Source organism: Electrona antarctica, assembly GCF_951216825.1.
Source record: "Electrona antarctica genome assembly, chromosome: 13".
In the NCBI taxonomy this organism is placed as follows: Eukaryota; Metazoa; Chordata; class Actinopteri; order Myctophiformes; family Myctophidae; genus Electrona; species Electrona antarctica.
Window position 1 is genome coordinate 30,438,664 of NC_136794.1, and position 22,243 is coordinate 30,460,906.

The window sequence follows — 22,243 nt, forward strand, 5'->3', positions numbered from 1 at the left end:
GAGTCCCTGCCACAGTAGAGTGGTGGACAATGTACTCAACGGCCAGTACTCGAGTATACTTGCTTTTAACCCGTAGAACACTAACGTTGGTTGATTTTCACCCACACAATGGTTATGGGATTTCCATTGTGTTGCACTTGCTGGTGTCTGAGGTGGGTGATTCAACATTCAAAACAGGTAGTACGCAGGGCTGTTGAGTGATATCCAATGAGCACTTCCAAACTCAAACACTTACATCATTGATGGATATGTTTCTGAACTGCCCACAGCCCTCCCATGAGACACAGACTGAGTAGAAAGAAATTGTGGTATTTTATCATGATCATTAGTGAGGACCAATTATATGAAGATAGGTTGAAAACTGGTGAAGTGGTCCTTTAATGGCAAGATGGAAGCGGTCTGCATATGGTCAGTAAGCCAGACAAAAAAAAACGAGCCAATCGGTGACTGTGTTTCAACTTCTGTGTGAAACACAGTCACTGATTGGCCCGTCATCTTCTGATTTCTCATACTCGCTCCCAATGGGCCGTCCAGACTGATACCGTGGAGGGACGTGTGAGTGAATCCACGTTATCAGTCTGGCTGATGCCAGGCCAACTGTTCACTAGACTGCTGACAGTCAGTCTCCCCCGCAGCAGAGAGTGGTCAACATCAACAGATTGAAACCTTTTCTTTACAAAAAGAAGCAGAGGGAAAACGTGTTGACATGTTACTTACTCATCATGAGTGGTAAAAAGGATGATATTATATAGGAAGTTTGCTATTAAAGCATAGCCATGGTTCTCAAATTGTGGTGTTCCCCCATCTGTATTTTGTACAAATAGCCGATGCATATACGGTTAAAATTGTTGTGAATTTGTGATGCTATCTCATTTTGCTGTCGAACCCCTGAATCCCCTCAAGAACCCCTGGAATCCCCTCAAGAACCCCTAGGGGTTCCCGGACCCCACTTTGAGAACCACTGGCCTACAGCTCTTAGTCAAACTGCATCAGTAGCCTATTTAAGCCGTAATACTGAATGTTTTCCCTTTTTTCTTTTTTAAATGTGATAATCATTGAAATTCAGATTCACTTGGCCATATATGATTTATTTGGATTGCTTGATTGATTGCTTGATTGATTGATTTATTGGTTGGCTGGTTGATTGATACTTTATTAACAGTATACAGAGGTACAGTACAAACAGTTATCCTGCTAAAAGGATAACACAAAAAGGGAATGTTTCCATTGTGGTCCTATGTATTCAATTCATCAAGACATAAAGACAATACAATAATATACAATATAGCCCATGCAGTGATAGTCTGGCCATGCCAGGCTAATACAATACTACAGTATACTTACTACAGTATAGCCCTACAAGAAATCATCAATACTAGGAGAAGTCAGAAGTAAAAGTATATTTACAGAAAAAAACAATGGGGAGAAAAATATTTTTGCAAGCTAGAAGACTTATTTTGCAAATTGCAAATTGCTAATATTTACATGTGCTCTTTCGACAGTTTTAAGAGCAGGTTAAAAACATTTTTGTTCTGTAAACATTTTCCCCATGTTGTTACCTGACTCTCTTGTATAGGTCTATGTTTTGTTTTAATCCTTGTACTGAATTTTTGCATTATTACATTATGTCGTATTTCCCTGATTTAACTTGATTGTTTATGTTGTCTCCATCATACAGCACTTTAATTGTAACATTGTTTCAAAAGGGGCTTTATAAATAAATTTACCCTTTAATGGTGGTTTTGAAGGAGGGTTGGGAGTCACACTTTTGGATGGCTGGTGCCTGGTGGTAGGCACTGCAGGGCATTCCACAACGATGTCCCTCAATGGAAATGCAGTTTGCCAGAAAACAATATGAAGAACAGAACATTGAATATCCATAACATACAGGATACAGTCAACAACACATTACATCAGCACATTGTACATGAAATACAGGCAACAGCTGTGGTAGCCTGGCTAATAAGCCAGACGCGAATCAGCCGTTGGCAAATAAAAATTGCCTGCCACGACAGTGTGATATTAGTCTGGCTTATTAGCCAGGCTACAGCTGTGGTCCATCCACATACGTACCACGTGTAAGGCAGTCAGATATCTGAGATATGACAATATGAATAACAATGTATGAATATTACATTCATACAATATGTACATGTACGTTGGGATTGTAATCATCATCATCGTCTTCTTCATAATTATTGTTATCAGACAATAGTTATTAGTTGTAATGCAATTGTGTCCTTTAATAACCTCTTCATAACAGACAGTAGCACAGCAGCAGCCTCACCTGGCTGGTAGAACAACAGTGGGGCTTCTCCCATGGTCGCGTTCCAGTGCACGTCTGTTCGACTGAGAGCGCAGCCTCCCATAGGCGCAAGCGCGTTACTCTATGGTTGAAGTGCATCGCGATGCAGACGTCCTGGAACATACCCCACCGTGTTGTGCGTGACGCTCATGTTTCTGTCGAGGAGGAGGGGCATTGTTGCCATGTCTGCTTATTCTAAGCAACTTTGGACTTCTTTTTCTGTAAAGTTACTTGTAAATGTTGCTGATGCTTTGTGGTTTTAGGGCTGGTTTCTGAAGAGTAGTTGGTTTGGTTTGGTGGTTGGCCACTCAAAAAACATTATTATTATTTACTCCAGTGGTTCAGAAAAATGTTCATGACAAGTCCAGGACCCCCAATTGAGTTATGTATTTGTCCCTATAAAAGCCCCATCTGAAAACGTTTTCAGATGGGGATGGGAACGTTTTATTTCAAGATCTACTTCTACAAGCTCACAATGTGACGTGACGACGCGTTGTGAGGTTGTAGATCTGCAATTTTCAACCTGAAATTTGTAAATAGGTTTAAATTGCTTCTTTTGGGGTTGTTGTCACTTGTTACTGTATGTTTTTCCCTTTTTACTTCCCTAACTTCTCTAAATGTTCTGATGAATTGAAAATGGTGGACCCTGTTGTAAACAAGTGTAATGCTTTATCATGGTGCCGTCCACAGTAACAGTTTTTGTATTGACCTGTGCTTTCTTTTGAAATGTACCCATTCTGCATACTGTTAGTGTTAATAAATACTTCAATCAATCAATCAATCAATCAATCAATCAATCAATCAATCAATCAATCAGGTGGTTATGTTCCATTTGATATCCTTTTCCTATATCACAGCAGCTCCCGAATCTTGCTGCTGTTGCTGTGTCTGCACAGTGCACATTGTTGTACTTCGCCCAGCAGATATGGGAGTATTTTTGTCATTTGACATGCTTAAATGCTTTCAAGGCATCTCCTTGGGTGATTGTATTTGCAATCTCCTTCTCTCGCAAAATCTGGCAACATTAAGGAGGAGGAGGAGGGGGAGGGGCTAGACGCAGACTGTTACTGACACGTAACAATCGGTGCATTAAATGTAGTTAGAAAGAAAGCAGCCGCAGCATTGGCAACATCATCGTTACTTTGTATCCAGTCTGCTCTTTGATGCTCACTCCACCAGAACCGCGGCTGTTGTTGTTCGCACATACGTCTCCTTCTTCTTATTCTTCTTTTTCTTCTTCTTCATTCTTCTTGTCGTTGACGCGCTGGCGGCGGGGACGCGCAAAATGAGGTTCTCAACGCTGGTCTCGCTGCTGAGGCCCGTCGGCCCGGTGATTATCGGCATCTCTCTGGGCTTCACGCTGAGTTTGTTGAGTGTGAACTGGGTGGAGGAGACGGTGTGCTTCCTCGACAACGCCAGGTCGTCCGGCGACGATCCTGCCATAGCTCTGTCCCAGCAAGACGGCGCAGCCAGGAGACCCAACTCCATAGCGAGCACCACTGGCAACGATGCGGACTCCGAAGAGGACTTCCAGCCGAGGGTCGTCCCGTATAAACAAGTCCAGCAAAGTCCGAAGAAACTTTTTCGGTAAGGCAATGGAACAAGAACAACACTTATGTGGCACGATTATTGCCCAATACTATGCTGCAATGTCTGATTGGCCTAGACAGCCTATATGTTTTTATTATATGGTTATTATAACTTTTCTTGTGACCACCGCGCTCTGACTTAACACTTAAGGTGCGTTACCCGTTCAAATCATATAATGGAAATAAAGGTGATGGGTCGCACACTGCTTTAGTTTTTATTCGGGCATGGTGAATTAAAGACAACAGACGTGTCGGCTATCCAGCCTTCATCTAGCCGATTCGACCGTTATCAGTCGAAACGGGTGCTTCATCAGTGTCACTGATCAGTGTTACTGATGAAGGCTGGATAGCCGAAACGACATTGTCTTTAATTCACCCATCACCTTTATTTCCTTTATTAAGGTTGCCATTTGATTTGCATTGTCCCATTTGCTATTCTGTAAAAGCTGTGTAACATAATGCCTCTTATGTGTGCCACTTATGTGTGCCACTTCACACTTGTAAAGGAGACGTGTTTTATACTATAGTTTAAAAAAAATAGCCCATAATGTAACAATCTTATCCCAAGTTACACATTGGGCTATTATTAATTAACCTTAGGTGTGTGTGCAATATCAATCTTGTCCAGGGTTCGTGGGCTACAATGAATGTGGTTATGGCAATTTGGAAAATGACAACAAATCTCACTGTAGTTATTCTTAAAGTGGGGTCTGGTCCATGGTCTAATCTGCTATTTAAAAAATATTTGCATTCATTTTGAAAACTTTAAATGAGACATTTTGCATATTGAGTACTTTTACTTTGACATTTTGAACACCATACTTTTACTTCCAACAAGAGTATTTCTACATTGTGGTAATGATATTTGTACTTGTTGGTAAAACATTTGATTAGCCTAATTCTTCCATCACTGGAGTTGTGTCCTTGAAATAACTTATTTTTTCGCCAGATCAGATAACCAACGTTGCTCTGTTCTGTTCTGATGACATCACTTCATATTGTGTTGGTTGTCTGGTTGGAAATAACTGGAGAGGTTGTGTTTCCATGACAATAGCCTACCAATTAGCTTGATTAGGCCTACCCCACATTCCTGTCTAGAAACTCCACAGGTTCTGTTTACCCTCTGGGATCCAAATTCAACCTAATATTATGCACTAAACTAAACCACTGGTTCTCAAACGTTGTGAACCACTATTAACCACTGTTAACCACGTTAATGTATTTGGCTGCAGACCTCCATTTGGAAATATGCTGTGTGTGACCCCTGAAGACAAGATTTGTGTTAACATTTTTTTCTAATTTATTCCAATATTTTCACAATGTTTCAAGATAAAAAAAACACAAAAAACATTCAAAAGCAGCAGATCTACAAGCACACAACACATCTCACTGTAACGCGTGTGAGCTTGTACATTGCCCCCCCTTTTTTATTTTTTTGGGGGGGCTTTTTCTGCCTTTATTGATAGACACTAGACTAGACAGGAAGAGAGATGGGGAGTGACACACAGCAAAGGACGTCAGGATCGGGACTCGAACCCGCGACACGCTGTCAGGTTGGATTATCAGCCTGGGTGCCCAGATGGCTATACGCCAGCGGATACAGGCTTTAGTTCTGACACTATTATTGGTCTGACAGTCATTAGATCTACAACCTACCTCAAACCCTAACCTAAGCATAACGGCAAGCACGTACGCATGTTCGAGCGCTAGTCCGACCGTTGTTCCCGCATGTCGGATTAATGTCGGAATTACCATCGGATCCCTACCCGTCTGGGCCTACATTGCCTATTTTTTAATAGGTTTGAAGTGGTTAAACAGATTGTCATGCTATGTTAACTAATTTTCTTGGACCCCACATTCAGAACCTCTGCTCTAAACACTGAGAGTGTACCATTTGGTTACATTCATATTTCATAAACTCTCAGGGTTGCAAATGATAGGAGGATAGTACTGTGTTCAGGTTGTTCGGCATCTATTATTCAAGCCCAGTTTACGATTCAAGATTTCCTTTTATGTGATCCCATCACTACAGCAAAATGTGTTAGTTTTGGCTCCTTGACATGTAGCAACAAGACAAATTGTGATCCTCAATCTTATGTCTTTTTATGGGTTCTTTTGTTTTGGCCTGGTAAATTACTGTCAACAGTGATCTTACAGAGACATCTTGAATGGTCGTAGACTCGTAGTGGGCCAAGCCAATGCAGACTACAATCAGAAGCATCCGCTTTGAATGTTATCACCAGTAGGTTACTCATCAAGACCATGCAATGGAGCCAGTAGGCTCTACTGGAGCCTACTGGCTGTGATTAGGAAACGCAGAAGTGAAATTACGACTTGGTTAGAGTTAGGGTTAGTAATAGGGTTAGTAATAGGGTTAGTAGTCGGACAACGCGACCAGCGCCACTGGCTGACAACAACAACGTCTCCGCTCCAGTAGAGCCTACTGGCTTCATTGCATGGTCTTGATAAGTAACCTACAGGTTCATATGGGTTGATAGTAACATTCAAATCCGCTATCAGAAGTCAGGTTTCAGACATGCAGAACAGCATGGAATGTGCGCCGGTCCATGGCCAAGTATTTTCTGTCAACCATTTTGACCCTCAACAAATTGCAGAGGTTTTGTCTAAAACCTTTAACCCTTTAAACACTTGAACCCTAGCATCTGTATGGGAGAGACCATTAGTACAAGCTCAAAACATGTTGCAATTTCACCCCCTTTAAGCTTGTAGATCGGATATTTTTAGCGAAGAGAATGGAAATGATAAAAAGCAGTCCAAGTACAGAGCCGACTCAAGTCCCGTTTACTAAGTCTAGAGGCTGTGTCTAAACAGCTGTGAGTTGGTGCATTATTTGAGGTATAAGCCCTAGTCTTTTTGGCACAGTGCTAGTAGTTTTTACAGGCTCTTGTCATTGTGGACATCAGTGATATGTGGCTTAAAATCCCTCAACATAATGTCATTAATTATAAGCGTAATGGTGAGTAAAACAATATCACAAAAGTGATTAATCTAAGGGTTTTATTAGATCACCACCGTATTTGCATGTTTACTTTTCCATCCAGGGCACGCTGCTCTTTTGACACAAGATGGAGCTTTGTGCTCTAGTACGGCCATTCTATGGTTAGGTTTGGATCCTGTCCAACGTCAACAACTGACTTCCAAACATTACCTCTTTTCCCTTAACATACTTTCTATATTACTAGGATTCAGAACAGCCATGCTATGCATGAAATATGCAAAAAATATACTTGAGGTCTGGCTTCTCCACCGTATCTGTGATGGTAGGGATGAATCACGCATGCTGCTGCATGCCTTTTGGAAGTGTCACTTTTACTGGTAGTTCTTAGGCCTGTCACAATTATCGCATACTCTCTTGTGAGCTTTGTAGATTGGCTATTCTTGCTATTTAAAAAAAAAAGTTTTGTATAGTAGGCCTATTCAAGTTATTTGTCATATCTGCCCTGCCCTGTTTGCCCTGCTCTGTTTGTTTACAAAGCCTAAAACGCAAACGGAAATGCGGTAATTTCATTTTAAATTTTTCATATGTTCCAATGGTCCATGCCAAAAACACAATTAAAACATTAATCACAATTATTTGTGTGACAATTAAAATGTCATGACTGTGATGTTACACCACACAAGCTGTTGCATGCCTTTGGAAGTGTCACTGTTGCTGGTAGTCTGACACATCCAAAACCTGTTTGATGCTTTTAACAGGGCAAAGTACATCAGCACAGAGCTGGGGATCCGAGAGCGCCTCTTTGCCGGAGTCCTGACATCCAAGAGCACCATCAACACGCTGGGCGTGGCCGTCAACCGCACCATCAGCCACCACCTGGACACCGTGGTCTTCTTCACGGGAACGCGCAACCGCAAGGTCCCCCATGGCATGTTCGTGGTCACGCACGGGGACGAGAGGCTCATCTGGAACATGTTCCAGACCATCAAGTACGTCCTGGAGCACCACGTCAACGAGTACGACTGGTTCTACTTCGTCCAGGACGACACGTACACCGAGGCGGACCGCATCAAGGCCTTGGTGGGCCACCTGAGCATGGAGAAGGAGCTGTACATGGGCAGTCCGGAGGAGTTCATCGGCGGGGAGATGGAAGGGAGGTACTGTTACGGGGGGTTTGGCTACCTGTTGTCACGGGCGCTGCTCCTTCGTTTGCAGCCCTTCCTGGAGAACTGTAGGAACGACATCCTGAGCGCCAGGCCGGACGAGTGGTTGGGAAGGTGCATCATCGACTATGCCAACACCAACTGTGTCGAAGAACATGAGGTAAGTTTAAAAAGCAATTGATTATGTTTTTGACCGTGGACCCACAGAGTTCTGTATTTGTCAACAAAAGAGTAGGGAGACCAGCTCCAACCACTGCAGATGTATTAGTTCTATTGCGATATCATCCATAGTTTCCCAAACACTGGGCCGGGTACCATATGTGTCATAAATAAGGAAACACAATAGGGATGCTCCGATCAGGTTTTTTGGGACCGATCTCGATTACCGATTGTTTTTCTCATGATTGGCGGCCGATACCGATATTGTGCGTAAGGGGAAAACGTTTTATGTTTCCAAAATGATTATATGTCAAAACGGGGAGGGGAGGAAGGGGAGAATGTTTAGGCCTGTCACAAAGATGCAAAATTATATTATACTATATATCTGATTGACTTATACCACTTAAATGTTATAAGACGGCTTCTCCAGATAAATTGCGATCACAGATAGGGTAAATTGCGATCACAGAGAGGGTAAATTGCACCGATCGGCCGATCACCGATCGGAGCATCTCTAAAACACAATGAGCTTGTAGATCGGCTATTTTCACTAGTTTGGGTCCTGGGGACCTTTTGTGTCTCGAGCTAAAACGTTTGGGAACCCCTGTGCTACCATACAGTGTGGTCAAAATAATGTTTTATGTTCATTAAAATGATTCCCGAATTGTAGCTTTCAAAAAACATGTGGGAATAGAGTGCATAAATAAACAAGGTGACATCATTTTGTTTGGCCCAGCATCAGTCAGGAGACTCAGTTGCATGACAGAAATGATTCTGTGCCTCTGGGAATGTCCTGACATGAAACAGACAGACAGCTGTGTTAACACTGCAGTGACAGAGCTAAGACAGCGTGGACATCTGTATTATAGACAGTGGTGGAAACAACTAAGTAAATTTAACTGTACTGTACTTATGTACAGTTTTGAGGTACTTTTACTTTATTTGAGTGTCCATTTCTCCACACTTTATATACTTATATTCCTCTACATTTCAGACACAAATGTACTTTTTACTACAATACTTTGTAAAATAGTTTGTAGTTACTTTGCAGATGAATAATGAATATTATTATTACAAAATATATTGTCGCTGCCGGGGAGAAATCTCTTTATCTCTATATTCTAACTTTTTGTGTTTTTTCGTGAATTAAATTAATGCCCTACTTGGTCATACTACAGCGTCACACAAAAGCATCAAAAGTAGCAGATACACAGTATCTAGAGTAGACCAGAGCTATAGAGTAAGACAGAGTTACGACAACTCAGTTCACTTAATGGGGCTCCAATGGCGGCTCTTCTACATAGACTTCTATTGGCGAATAGGGACACTGGAAGTTTACATTGGAGTCTATGGGTTCGCGCGAGTACATGAATGAACCACGTGGCCGGGCTGTTTTCTGCCCCCTCAATGTCGCAACTCTGTGGCTCTGGAGTAGACAAGCTCGAAACCCAGTGCGAAGTGACATGTTTTGAGCTTGTAGATCTGCTGTTTTGGACATATGAGGTTTCCACCCGAAAGAGACAATATATGTTATTAACCACATACGCCCCATTTTATACTTTGGCTTTTCGGAAATAGCCGATAGAAATCTGCCATTTTCAGTCGACAGTACATCTTGGGATATTCATCAATACTTTTGTACTTTTACTCAAGGACAGTACAGGACGTTTCCTTGTAACAGACGGACATTGTGGTATTGCTACTAGAGTACTTGAGTACTACACCAGTGATTATAGAGCAGACTTGTATCCTGTCAGGCAGTAAAAGCAGCTGTTATAAATGGATAATCTGTCCAGGTGAGTTCAGGTAGGGTCAGGGTGTGAAAATAAATCCCTTGTGGACTCAACATGCCCTATTCCAGTAATGTCATTAACGTGTGAGGTCAAGAAGCTGAGGAGAGACCATTCTAGTAGTACCACTAGTACTGGGTCAGGTAAAAGCAGTGTGGAGCAGGATGTCTTCAGCCTGTGTCATTTTATTTATTCTCTCCAGTTAGGTCCTATCTATATTATATGAAAGGTTCATAACCTACGGTATGCTAACCCTGTCAGTCCACATGCAGATAGATTTATGCCGTTTTTGTACTGGTGTGAATGGTGATAGAATGAAGTTTATTCCTCTATTCTATCCACTAATGGTTCATACATTATGCAAACCTAACATGTTCAGCCTTTTATATTGTTTTTTGTAATGACTATTGTGTACCCGGTTCATACCTGTATCTATCAATGGACTGAGTGGGTAGAGAATCCATCTGGGAAACAGAAGGTCCCTGGGTTCGTGCCCTGGCCTACGTATGTGTTGAAATTCCCGTGAGCAAGACAAGAGCAAGACACTTAACCCCCAACTGCTCCCTGAGCACTGTACTAATTGCGCTCAGTGCTCCTAATAATTACAATGGGTAAATGCAGAGGACAAATTTCACTTTATGTGCAAATATACAGTGAAAAAAATACACCAAACGAGTTGGGAGTAAATACAGTGTGTCATTTAGGATCCACTTGACTTTAGAGAGCCCTACCGCTGCTCAAATTAACATGAATGTCTTAAAAGTCAATTCCAGTGTCCATCAAAATGCTCAGTTTTGACCCACATTTGGTTGCATTTGGACACAGAGTGAAATTAAAACCCATGATTATTATATCGCATACGAGTGTCCGCATTTTATTAACATACAAAAAAGTAAGGATTAAAAGTAGCAATATCATACACTATAAAAATACTCAAATGTATTGGCATCAAGATATACGTACAGTACCAAAGTACTAGTACTAATGGCAGATATATTTTGGTTGCACAGCACACATGCTCCCAATTATTTGTTGAGGTCCCACAGATTACATTTAAGGTGCATGTGTGATTACTATATCGTCTGTCGGGTGGAAACCTCATAATGTCCAAAACTGATCAAAAACTCTGTTCAAAAGAAGCAGATCTACTAGCTCAAAACGAGCTTGTAGAAAATATGGAGATAAGAGGTTTCTGCCCGACAGCAACGATATGTTTTCTAATATATCTGTAACTAGTAATAAAGCTGTCAAATAATTGAAGTAAAATGTAGAATATTTGCCACTGAGGTGCATTAAAGTAAAAGTATACCACAAAATTGTACTTAAGTAAATAGTACTTGAGTAAATGTACTTGGTTGCATTCGACCACTGGAAACGATCTTGTTAAGTGGGAAAACAAAGGAGAGAGAGTTTGGTGGTCATCAGGGCGCCTCAGGCGACGAGGACTCCCGCAGAGAGAGAGAGAGAGAGAGAGAGACACACACACTCTCACACTCTCTCTCACACTCTCACACTCTCTCTCTCTCTCTCTCACACACACACACACACACACACACACACACACACACACACACACACACACACACACACACACACACACACACACACACACACACACACACACACACACACACACACACACACACACAAACACACAGAAAGTAGGGGAAAAGTCAAAAGAAAAACTCTGGGAGGGCGGATGAAAACAGTTGGCATTTCACTGTGGTGATGGTGGAGGAAAGTAACTAAGTACATACAGTACACTCAAGTACTGTGCTTATTTTGTTTACTCCACTACTACAGTCATTTAACGACTTTAGTTACTAGTTATTTCGATCATTTAGATGATAACATCAGCTATTTCCCCCCCACAAAAGTGGCACTATGTAATTTATTTTAATGAATAACATGTTTGTCTAATCAGTATGTTAATTTGATATAACATAATGCAATTGGAGTGGTTGTATTTTGTCTCTCTGCTCTCCCTAAGACATTTAGATTGTAATTTGTGTCAAAGGTCATGCATTTCTCACCTAGACACAGGATCTGACACAAAGCTTGACCTGATTTAATTTATCCCCTGAGCAAGCAAGCTCAGCTCTATGGTCTCTATGCTCTAACCATATATGTGTGTGTGTATATACTGTATATAGCACTTGAAAAGAAACCAGGTTCAAAGGGAACCGTTTAAAATCCAGGGTAGAAGAGGATAGTGCAGCTTTAAGCCCTGGCTGTGCTCGCAGAGAGAACACAGAGGCATCTATTTAGCTGGAAAAGCCCAGCAATGACAGGCATGTACAGTATCTACTGATAATAATGTGACTCGAGGAACGTCGGGTTTATATTTAGATGCACAACGGCGTCGCACACTGAAAATAGCTGATATTTTAATGCACGGTGTGCACTGCGTTTGTAAGCTTGAAAATCGGTTATTTCCGCTGAGAAACATCAAGAACGGGGGGCCGGCTGTAGCTGAGAAGGTAGAGAGGTTCTCTGGTAAACAGAACTAGGGCAATGAAACTATATACTGTATCGACGCTGTCGGGTAGAAACCTTATCTCCTTATTTTAACTTTAACTGTTTTTTCACACTAAAGTATCAAAAGTAGCAGATCTGCTGTTTTTTAATTTGAAGACTGAAAAGTAAATATTTTAGACATAAGAGGTTTCCACCAGACAGACGTTATGTAGGTGTATCAAATTATCGAGAAGCAGGTTTAAATTATATTTTTTTACATTACAACAAATCAAAATCTACTCTGGTGTAGACTGAAATAATATTATATTTTACCTCGGCCCGTTTTACTAAAAATAGAGGGTTCAAAACATTGATTAATACAGTCTAAAAAAACAAACATGCAACAAGTCATATATTAAGCTTCTGTGCTACTGTAAAGATGCCAAGCTGTTGGCAAACATTAATAAGACAGACTGACCTTCCATCAAGCGGTGATTTGATATTTTTGTAATTTGTCTTTTAATAGCTTGATCAGATTGGATTCTCTCTCTTTTTTTTCCTCCTCCTCTGCTCAAGCTTCCTGGGCCGTTCTGTTTAGGTCACTTTTTCCCAGCCTGGGGAGGGAGTCCAACATTTTAAACATGTTGCGTAAGCTATGTTCAGATATTGATACCATTACATTTTCGGGAAACTAATAAGTAATAAAATAAGTTGCCGCCACAGGCAGTAGGAGAGGCGTTAAATGCCGAAACAAGAGTAGGCCTAAGACAAACATCTGGCGCACGTTCACACGTATCAAAATCAATATATGCATTGCCTTGTCTGCACATTTTGTATATGGTTGTTAAGCAATGGCCATGGCTAACTACTCCCACATAACATAATTGTGGAGCACATTAACATTGTGTACACTTTATTGTATCAAGATAAGGTTGAACATTTAGCAAAGTGCTCCCTTTTAAACCATTAAGACCTGAGGCCGATTCTACAAATGGCTTCTAAATCAACTTTCTCAAACTTTCTTCGTGTCAAGGAAATGTTTTGTGCCAGGGACCCTCAGAAGAGAAGATTTGTGATCACAATTATTCAATACTTCAAGATTTTTCAAATTATAGCAGATGTACAAGCTAGCTTTGAGCTTGTAGATCAGCTATTTTAAATAGCTAAAATCTAATTATTCTCTTTCCCGGTTTTAAGAGAATAAGATGTTTCTCTTTTCTTTTCTCTTCCAGGGGCTTCAGTATTATCATCACAAGCTGGACAAAGATGCTGCTGATCCAAGCGAAGAGGAGAGCAGTGTGCAGTTTGAGAACGCCCTGACCGTCCACCCCGTGGCCGAGCCGGAGCAGATGTATCGACTGCACAGGCACTTCAGTGAGATCGAACTGCGGCGAACCTACGAAGAGATCGCCAAGCTGCAGGTAACGGAAAACAAACAAACTAGATCACTGGTTCTCAACGTGGGGTACCTCCACGGGTACCAAATGGACCCTCACAGGTCTGTAATCACCAGACAAAGAGAGACGGGGGTTTGGTATGGCTGCATGGTATGGAATGCTGAGTTACAGAGTAACGTAAAGCACTTGTTCTCAATGTGGAGTAGAGGGGCCGTCAGGTTTCCTTTGGGGAGATTCTAAATGGACCTTTTACAGGTCCATTTAGAATCCATTAAATGGGGGGCTGTGGCCACATGCTTATCAAACTGAGTCTTTGAAATTTAAAAGTTTTAATCACTATTCAAGATCCCTTCTGCTCATGTCCAAATCCAAATTGTACTAATTGGTCCTAGTATGAAGGTCAGGTCCTTGAATAGGTAATTGTGTTCACTTAAATTGTCATCCTTAACTATATATATAATTGGTCCTCACTAATGCTCATTATAAGACCATTTCGGTCTACTCACCCTGGGTCTCATTGGTGGGCTGCGGCCAGTTAAAAAACCTGCCTACCGATGATGTCATCGATGGGGGTTTCAAGGTAATCAGGAAAGTTAGCGCTGAAACGCGCAAGCCATTGTTCTTGCATTAATAGAAGTTTGCATGTCACAATCCCTTTGAAATGAACCTGCCTATCGATCTGCCATCACGCTCCTCTGAGACGCAGAGTGAGTAGACATCTTATAATATAATGAGCATTGGTGTTGTATTGTGCATTGTATTTTGTTTTTGTACTTTGATTTTGCGACCATAGGTCGCAGATTACTATCTGCGACCTATGATCTGTCCGTCAGTCGTGACATCACACCTCGTGAAACGTCACAGCACCATATACGGCCATCAGTCCATCACGCCTCGTGACACACTCCATATATGAAGATCACGACAATGACCTCATCAAACCCTGGATACGGATAGCCATACATGGAGAAGACTGGATCATCACCTAGATCTGTATATATGGAGCCGGCCAGCAACTCTACATCTGACCTCACTCAAACCTCAAACCCTTTGATCTCCATATATGGAGCTGACCTGTTCTGACATTCCATATATTGATCCTTCCCCACCCGTCCTTCCTTTTCAATGTCTCCCTTTTCACTGATACCTGCCCATTCAAACTCTAGATGGGCCTACCCCAAAGTTATTAACAGGCCCGAAAATTAAGGCCTACCTGGGCCCTCATCAAACCCTGTACACTCAAGACACTGCCCTCCCTCCCACCCTTAGATCTCCATATATGGAGCTGACTTGTTCTGACATTCCATATGCTGATCTGACCTCATCAAACCCTGTACACTCAAGACACGCTCCATATATGGCCAGACCTCATCAAACCCTGTACACTCAAGACAGTGGCCCCGCTGCCACCCTTAAATCTCCATATGGAGCTGACATTCCATGTGCTGATCTGACCTCATCAAACCCTGTACACTCAAGACACGCTCCATACATGGCCAGTACAGAATTCAATCCATATGTTGATCTGACCCCCCATGCCAAAGCGCCAGCGCTCGCGCAGCAGTATCCCGTCACCCAGTCGGATGCGTGCACGATGCTTCTCGCACTCAGGGCTCCTACTGGTGTCTCAAAACTGTGTCTCTCACAACTCCTTGTGAGTGGTCCACAATTTTTATTCTCGCATGTGCTTTTTATTTTAATATGCATGTTGGGGAGTGACACTTTAATAAAGGTGACCAATTACATGAAAATGGCTGAAGTGCCTCCTTTTAACACATTCCGCTCACATTTCCACAGGAGCAAATAAAGAACGTGAGCGTGGTGGCCTTCGACGGCAACCGGACCTCCCAGTGGCCGGTGGGTGTCAATCCGCCCTTCGAGCCCAAGTCCCGCTTCGAGGTCCTTCGGTGGGAGTACTTCACAGAGGAGCAGATCTACGTGTGCGCCGACAGCTCTCCCAAGTGCGAGCTGCAGGGCGTCGACAAGCTGGACGTGGCCGACATAATCGACGTGGCCATGGGCGAGCTCAACAGGTAGAGCTGTCACCATTACACATTTTAAGTTGACGAATAATTGCGATTAACGATTTAATTGTGTTTCTGCCATTGGGCATTGGAGCATTATGAATAGAAATTCCAATTCCGTTTGCCTTTTAGGCGTTTTAGGCACAGGGCAGATATGACAAATAACTGAAATATACCAAGAAATTACTGGAATGTTTTATGAAATTTATACTTAAAAAAATAGCGGAAATAGCTACAAGCTTACAACACGTCACAAAGTGATGCGTTGTAAGCGTGTAGATCTGATAGTTCAGCTTTTTGTATGAACATTTTTCAACGTGGACATGATTATGACAAGATAATTGCGATTATCTCAAATAATTGCGATTAGACCATTTTGTAATAATTGTGACAACCTCATCAACAGGAAGTACGAACCTCTGCTCCATCTGAAGAAGCAGCAGCTTATCAACGGGTACCGGCGTTTCGACCCCACCCGGGGCATGGAGTACACCCTGGACCTGCGGCTGGAGGTGGTCAACCAGAAGGGCCACAGCCGCTCCATCACCAAGCGCGTCCACCTGGTGCGCCCGCTGAGCCGCATCGAGATCATCCCCATGCCCTACGTCACGGAGGCCACCAGGATCCACATCATCATCCCCCTGACGCTGCAGGACCGGAGCTACGCCAACCGCTTCTTCGAGGTATTCGCCTCCAATGCCTTTGAGACGAGCGAAAACGCCGTCCTGACGCTGCTGTTCATCTACGACCCGGTGGAGGCGCAGCAGGTCAACCACAACGACATATTTGCCAGCGTGAAGGCGCAGATCACCGCGTACGAGCGCAAGTACCCCGCCGTGAAGATCCCCTGGATCAGCGTGAAGACGGAGACGCCGTCACAGATCAAGTTCATGGACATCATCTCCAAGAAGCACCCAGTGGACACGCTGTTCTTCCTGGCCAACGTCGACACCAACGTCAACTCGGAGTTCCTGAACCGCTGTCGCATGAACTCCATCAACAACTGGCAGGTGTTCTTCCCCGTCCACTTCCAGGTAGGGCTGCCTGTCGCCATCATCAAATTGTACTTGACCATTCATTGTCCTAGAAATAATTCACCCTTTTAGTTCTACTGTATCTCTTCTCCACTAGTGTCCTCCCAAACATTTTAGTATAGTTATTTGTTGACGAAATTGACAGTACATTTAGTCATAGTTTTAGTCATCGCTTTGTTTTTATTTAGTCCTCATTTAGTTTTTGTCAGTGAAAAAATGTTAGTCGGCGAACATTTTTCGTTAAGTTTGACGACATTAACACCGCTACTGTGACCGGCCTACTGTACTTGCAGGACTACAACCCCGACGTAGCCTACCACAACCAGCAGCCGCCGGCCTCCGTCGACCTGCTCCGGGACTCGGGCCACTTCGACCGCCAAACCTTCGACGAGGCGTGCTTCTACAACTCGGACTACATGTCGACGCGCTCGCGCATGACTGCGGACGTGCAGGAGAACGAGGAGCTCCTGGAGACGCTGGATGTCTACGACATGTTCGTCAAGTACTCGGTGCTGCATGTGTTCCGGGCGGTGGAGCCGGCGCTGCACCAACGGTACCGCCAGCGGGCGTGCAACCCGCGCCTCAGCGAGGAGCAATACCACCGCTGCGTGCAGAGCAACCTGGAGGGCCTGGGCTCCCGCTCGCAGCTCGCCATGCTGCTGTTCGAACAGGAACAAGGAAATAGCACTTGACCGCATGTCTCATGACGACTCTTTCTCTGTGTGTGTGTGTGGGTGTGTGTGTGTGTGTGTTTTGTACTTACTATACTTGTGAGGGCCAAATGTCGCCATGAGTAGCCTATAGTAGAATTTCAGAAGGGGGCTTACAATCAGGAAAAGATTCAGGTTGTATTATTCTGGTTGGGGTTAGTATCAGAGATTTAGAGGTTAGGTTTAGGGGTTAGACTTATGCCTGATTTATACCTAGTTGCCTGCTGGTGTCATGTACAGAAAAGAGCCAATATATAAGCTCACAATGCGTCGCAGCGCAATGCGTTGTGAGCTTGTAGATTTGGGGCTTTTAGGGTAAAAAGAAGCAAAACATTTTGAAAATGCCATTCATAATGTCCTTTGCAAGTATAGTAATACAAAATGTGTTTGTGTGTTGGGCAGAGTTCTAGCTTGTGTGGAGAAATGAATGCAGTACATTCCTAATGAATAATTTTCTGCGAATTGTTTACAGTGTAAGTGATGTCCATCCATACAAAAGCGGTGCTGAGGAAACAAGCAGGTTTCCTTTTAGCACTACTTCTCTGCTCCGCTGATAGTAGATGGCTCAGATGGGTAACCGTATATATGTTTATAAATATATACACAACACCACAATCTGCATGCGTTTTGAGGCCTGCCGAGCTTTTGATGGTTTGCTCATTGGAGCATGCTTATCAAAGCACAGCTTCGTGTGTGCACTGTATGTGCCTTTCACATCTGTTTGCCATCTGCTGGATTGGATTCTTCATTGGATTTGTAGTCATTTCGATGCTGTCCACGTGTGCAGTTCAACACATCTCCAAACACTTCTACTTTCAACAACATTAAACCCTGGCGTCCCTATTTTGGGAAAATGTTATTAAACAAAACTCTTGTCTACAGAACGCAATGCGTCACAATGGGACTTGTTGTGAGCTTGTAGATCTGCTATTCATGTTGAATGTCCGTGGCCCCAGAAATGGGATGCTAGGGTTCATGTGGTTCAAGTTCTATGGCGTTGTTGTCGGGCAGAAACCTCCTATCTCCATTATGAGGTTTCCACCCGACAGACGATATTGTACTATGATGATTATATTTGTTGTTGAGTGTTAGATCGCATCATAGTCATTCCAACTATACCTTGTTATTTAGCCATAAAGAACAAACAGTGTTGTGAAGTAGTATTCTGTTACAGTTTAGTATGGAAGCACCAAGTGTTGGCACTGATATATGGACGTTGGGTCCAGTATGAGATTATTACTGAAGATATGCAAGAATAGATTGCTATTGTTATGCCATCATCTGATACCCTTGTCTAGAGAGTCAGGCTCCAACTGTTGATTATCATCTTAGCGATTTGAATAATTGAGAATGACTTTATTTTTTTATATATATCAATGAATCGGCGGGGAAAAATCCCAATAGATTTCTTTTGTAATTGACAAAATCAATTACTTTGGTCTCGTGTGCGAAAAAAACGAATCGCATTGTGACGCGTTATGAGCTTGTACAGTATATCTGTTACTTTTGCTGTATTCAGAAAAAAAGTTACATTTAATTTCTCCCCCATTATCTTCAATAATCGATTAAATTGATTAACTGCTGAAATACTAGAGATGAACAGAAAGGCTGTTTTCCAGTGCTGGGTCAGCTCCAGTGCATGCAAAGCTCCCAGGCTGTTTTCCAGTGCTGGGTCAGCTCCAGTGCATGCACAGCTCCCATGTTGCAGCTTATCCTGCATCCTGTCCTATTCCAGTAGGTCATGATGGAATTATCCTGATCCCATTCGTCCCAGGCTTGTACATGCATCTCTACTGGTGGCAATGGACTCTAGACGCTGTCAATATTTAGCCTCCCAAAGGTCATAGAGAAGGCTCCTGGCCGTGGGATCAGGGGAGTTTATTTAGATTCTACCTTTCCTGGATAGATCAATGCCTATCCTTGACTTTGTCAACAGAGGTCAATATGGGGGTGAGATGAAAGAATGCACAAAGGTCACTTTCTGGTCAAATGGCTATTTTCGACTGCAAGGACTAAAGCGAAAACCTACTTTAGGCCCTACACAGGATCGTGGTACAAAAATATCCGAAAAATATAGCTTGTAGAGCTGCTATTTACACAGTTTCTTACATCTTCCCCCTCAGGGGTGGTTGCGGTTATGACAAACAAAAAATACTAGCAGCAAGTCTCAGGATACTGTTGCCGACTTGCTGTTGGGCAGAAACTTCGTATCTCCATATTCAAACTTTTTGTGTTTTTGTAATTTCATGCCCTACTTGAACATACTACAGTGTCACACAAAAGCATAATTTGCTATTTTTGAATTTGAATCCTCCTGAAAAGTAACAGTTTAGGAAACTTGGTTTCCACCCGACACTATGGAAGGTTATGGTTCTGAAGTTAAGGCCAATACCATCTTCCGGTTCGGAAAGGCTTCCCCAAAGCACAGGTTCAGAGAAAAAGTTCTCAGATCATCTGAATGATGTCAATTTGTAGTTATATCACCCCCCTCCTTTCTGAACAAAGGTTTGGTCGTCTGAAGTATGGACCGCGATTTACCCTTCATAGTCGAAAAAGAGCCAAAAGCCATGGCCAATTCTTTTTTTTTTTTTTGTTTTTTCATTTGTCTTTTCAATTGTTAGAATATGAGATTATTAAGAATGTAATTGTTATGATTACATACATATTTCATGAATGTTGTCTGTCCAATTCAAGGAATAATAATTCTGTTTTGTGGCCATCATTATCATCAAGATGTTTTATCTAAAAAACAATATGTCCATTCGCTATTTGTTCGATATTAGTCTCACGAGCCAGACTGTTGCCAAACATCATATTCAAATGCTTCTGTCATACAGTCAGAATAGAATGGAAATGACAAACAGACGACAGTTTCCTGTCTCGGCTTTCGGGATATCGACTATTGTTGACGTTAAGTTATTGAATAATACTGTGGTTGTCTACTTACTCTTATCCAGGTTGTCGCTCTCTCCCTGTCATAGTGTACTCTAAAGCACTGGTTCCCATTACAAGTCTGTAACACTCAGGGTGTACAAATGGAACCAAATGCATCCGTAGGGGTCCATTTTGTTCCATTTGTACACTAGAGTAAAGTTGATACTGCAGGTTTTACAGTGCAGATGAACAAGAGGCCTTTATTTTGGCGGTGGATGTAAGCAGATACTGGACAACCTGAGTTCTGAAATGTCAGTTTTAAATTAACAACGTGCAATAACTGTACATTTTAATATGTAAAGAGTTTGATAACTGTCCAATTGAGGACGGGAGTTTTTATAACTTTTTAATTTCATTTGACATGTGCCGCGATGTGCAGTGGTACGTTTATACAGTATATTATTTATATATAACACTGTATGTGATTATTGCCTGAAATTTAAAGATGTATACTTCCTCGTTTTGCTGATGTTCCTTCCTTGAATACACTGTAAATGTACTAGCCAATACTTTTACTGTATTTGTTATTTTTCTCTGAGATGAACACTAATGACACTTTTCATCGTGAAACGAATGCATTTTCTTTCCTTTTTTAATCTTTGAACAAATTCTCTTGTACAGCAAATCCAAAGAATAGTAGGCAATCTCTTTCTTGTTGTTTTTTTAATGCTTCAGAAATGTCACGTGTCCGGTGTCGACAATAGCCGATATCTTATCTTTTTTTTCCCTCCTCCCAATTATGCCAATTCCTCCCCACACACATTTCTGTGCTGCTGTGTCGCACACAGAGCTCCAAAAAACACACCGTGGGTGCTGTAGATGGGTATGTAGATACACGTCCGGCACGCAATGCCGTCATACGATGAGCGTACAATGTTGGATGATAGTGTACACCCGGGCCCCATTTCCTGCTGTATGCTGTATATGATGTATCGCTGCATTCAGCAATGCCACACATCCCCGTGCCACATGCTGCCTTAATGTATGATCTACAACCTCAAAGCAAGTTTAATCTGTGAGGTATTTTTGGCACATGACACTGTCCTACAACTAAGTAAAGTATGGGGCTTAAAGGACCACTTTTGTCTCTACTCACTGTGTCTTAGACTTAGAGGAGGGCTGTGGACAGTTCAGAAACCTTTCTACAAATGACATCACTGGTCAGCATTTCAAACATTACAAATACAAATAATAATAATGGAACATTATTCTATTTCAGCATACAAACTTTATTTTTTATCATCTTGGAATCCACACTGACGATGTTATTGCTAGGCAGGTTTCTGAACAGCCTAGAGCCCTCCAATGAGACTCATAGTAGGCGGTTGTCCCAGCTTATAATGAACGTAATTGGGACCAATTACATTGAAGATAAGGTTGAAAATGGGTGACGTTAAAGGGGAAAACCACCCATTTTCAACATTTTACTATGTCATTAATATACCTTAGAGCTGTTGTGTGGAAATAATAAAAATAATTAACATGGTGAAACACATCCTGATGACATCATCAAGATGTGTTTCACCATGTTAATGATTTTTTTCAGACCTCTAGTTCTAGGAAACACAGAATTACTACATTACTATATCAGTCACCACTGTCTTCACTATAGTTGTGGTGTGGACTCGTTCATCCACTTGAATTTGAAGTATTTTAAAAACAATATCTTCATAGTTGTAGTCGTAGTGTGCAATGTGGACGGCACATTAGACAAAAACACAT

At 42.2% G+C, this 22,243-nt stretch overlaps 1 protein-coding gene across 1 annotated transcript; it reads left to right on the forward strand.

Annotated features, from left to right (window-relative positions):
- The first annotated feature begins 3,358 nt into the window (after positions 1 to 3,358).
- LOC306934708 (chondroitin sulfate synthase 2-like) lies at positions 3,359 to 21,964 on the forward strand. Its single transcript, XM_079517400.1, has 6 exons — positions 3,359 to 3,892; positions 7,612 to 8,176; positions 13,655 to 13,843; positions 15,617 to 15,852; positions 16,250 to 16,877; positions 17,171 to 21,964. The coding sequence occupies exons 1-6, from the start codon at positions 3,591 to 3,593 to the stop codon at positions 17,567 to 17,569; spliced, it is 2,319 nt and encodes a 772-aa protein (XP_079373526.1). The 5' UTR covers positions 3,359 to 3,590; the 3' UTR covers positions 17,570 to 21,964.
- Positions 21,965 to 22,243: the final 279 nt, after the last annotated feature.

Coding starts and splice junctions, on each gene's coding strand:
- LOC306934708 (XM_079517400.1), top strand. CDS start 3,591: ATGAGGTTCTCAACGCTGGTCTCGCTGCTGAGGCCCGTCGGCCCGGTG. Junction 3,893..7,611: donor AGTCCGAAGAAACTTTTTCG/GTAAGGCAATGG, acceptor TGCTTTTAACAG/GGCAAAGTACATCAGCACAG. Junction 15,853..16,249: donor GCCATGGGCGAGCTCAACAG/GTAGAGCTGTCA, acceptor CCTCATCAACAG/GAAGTACGAACCTCTGCTCC.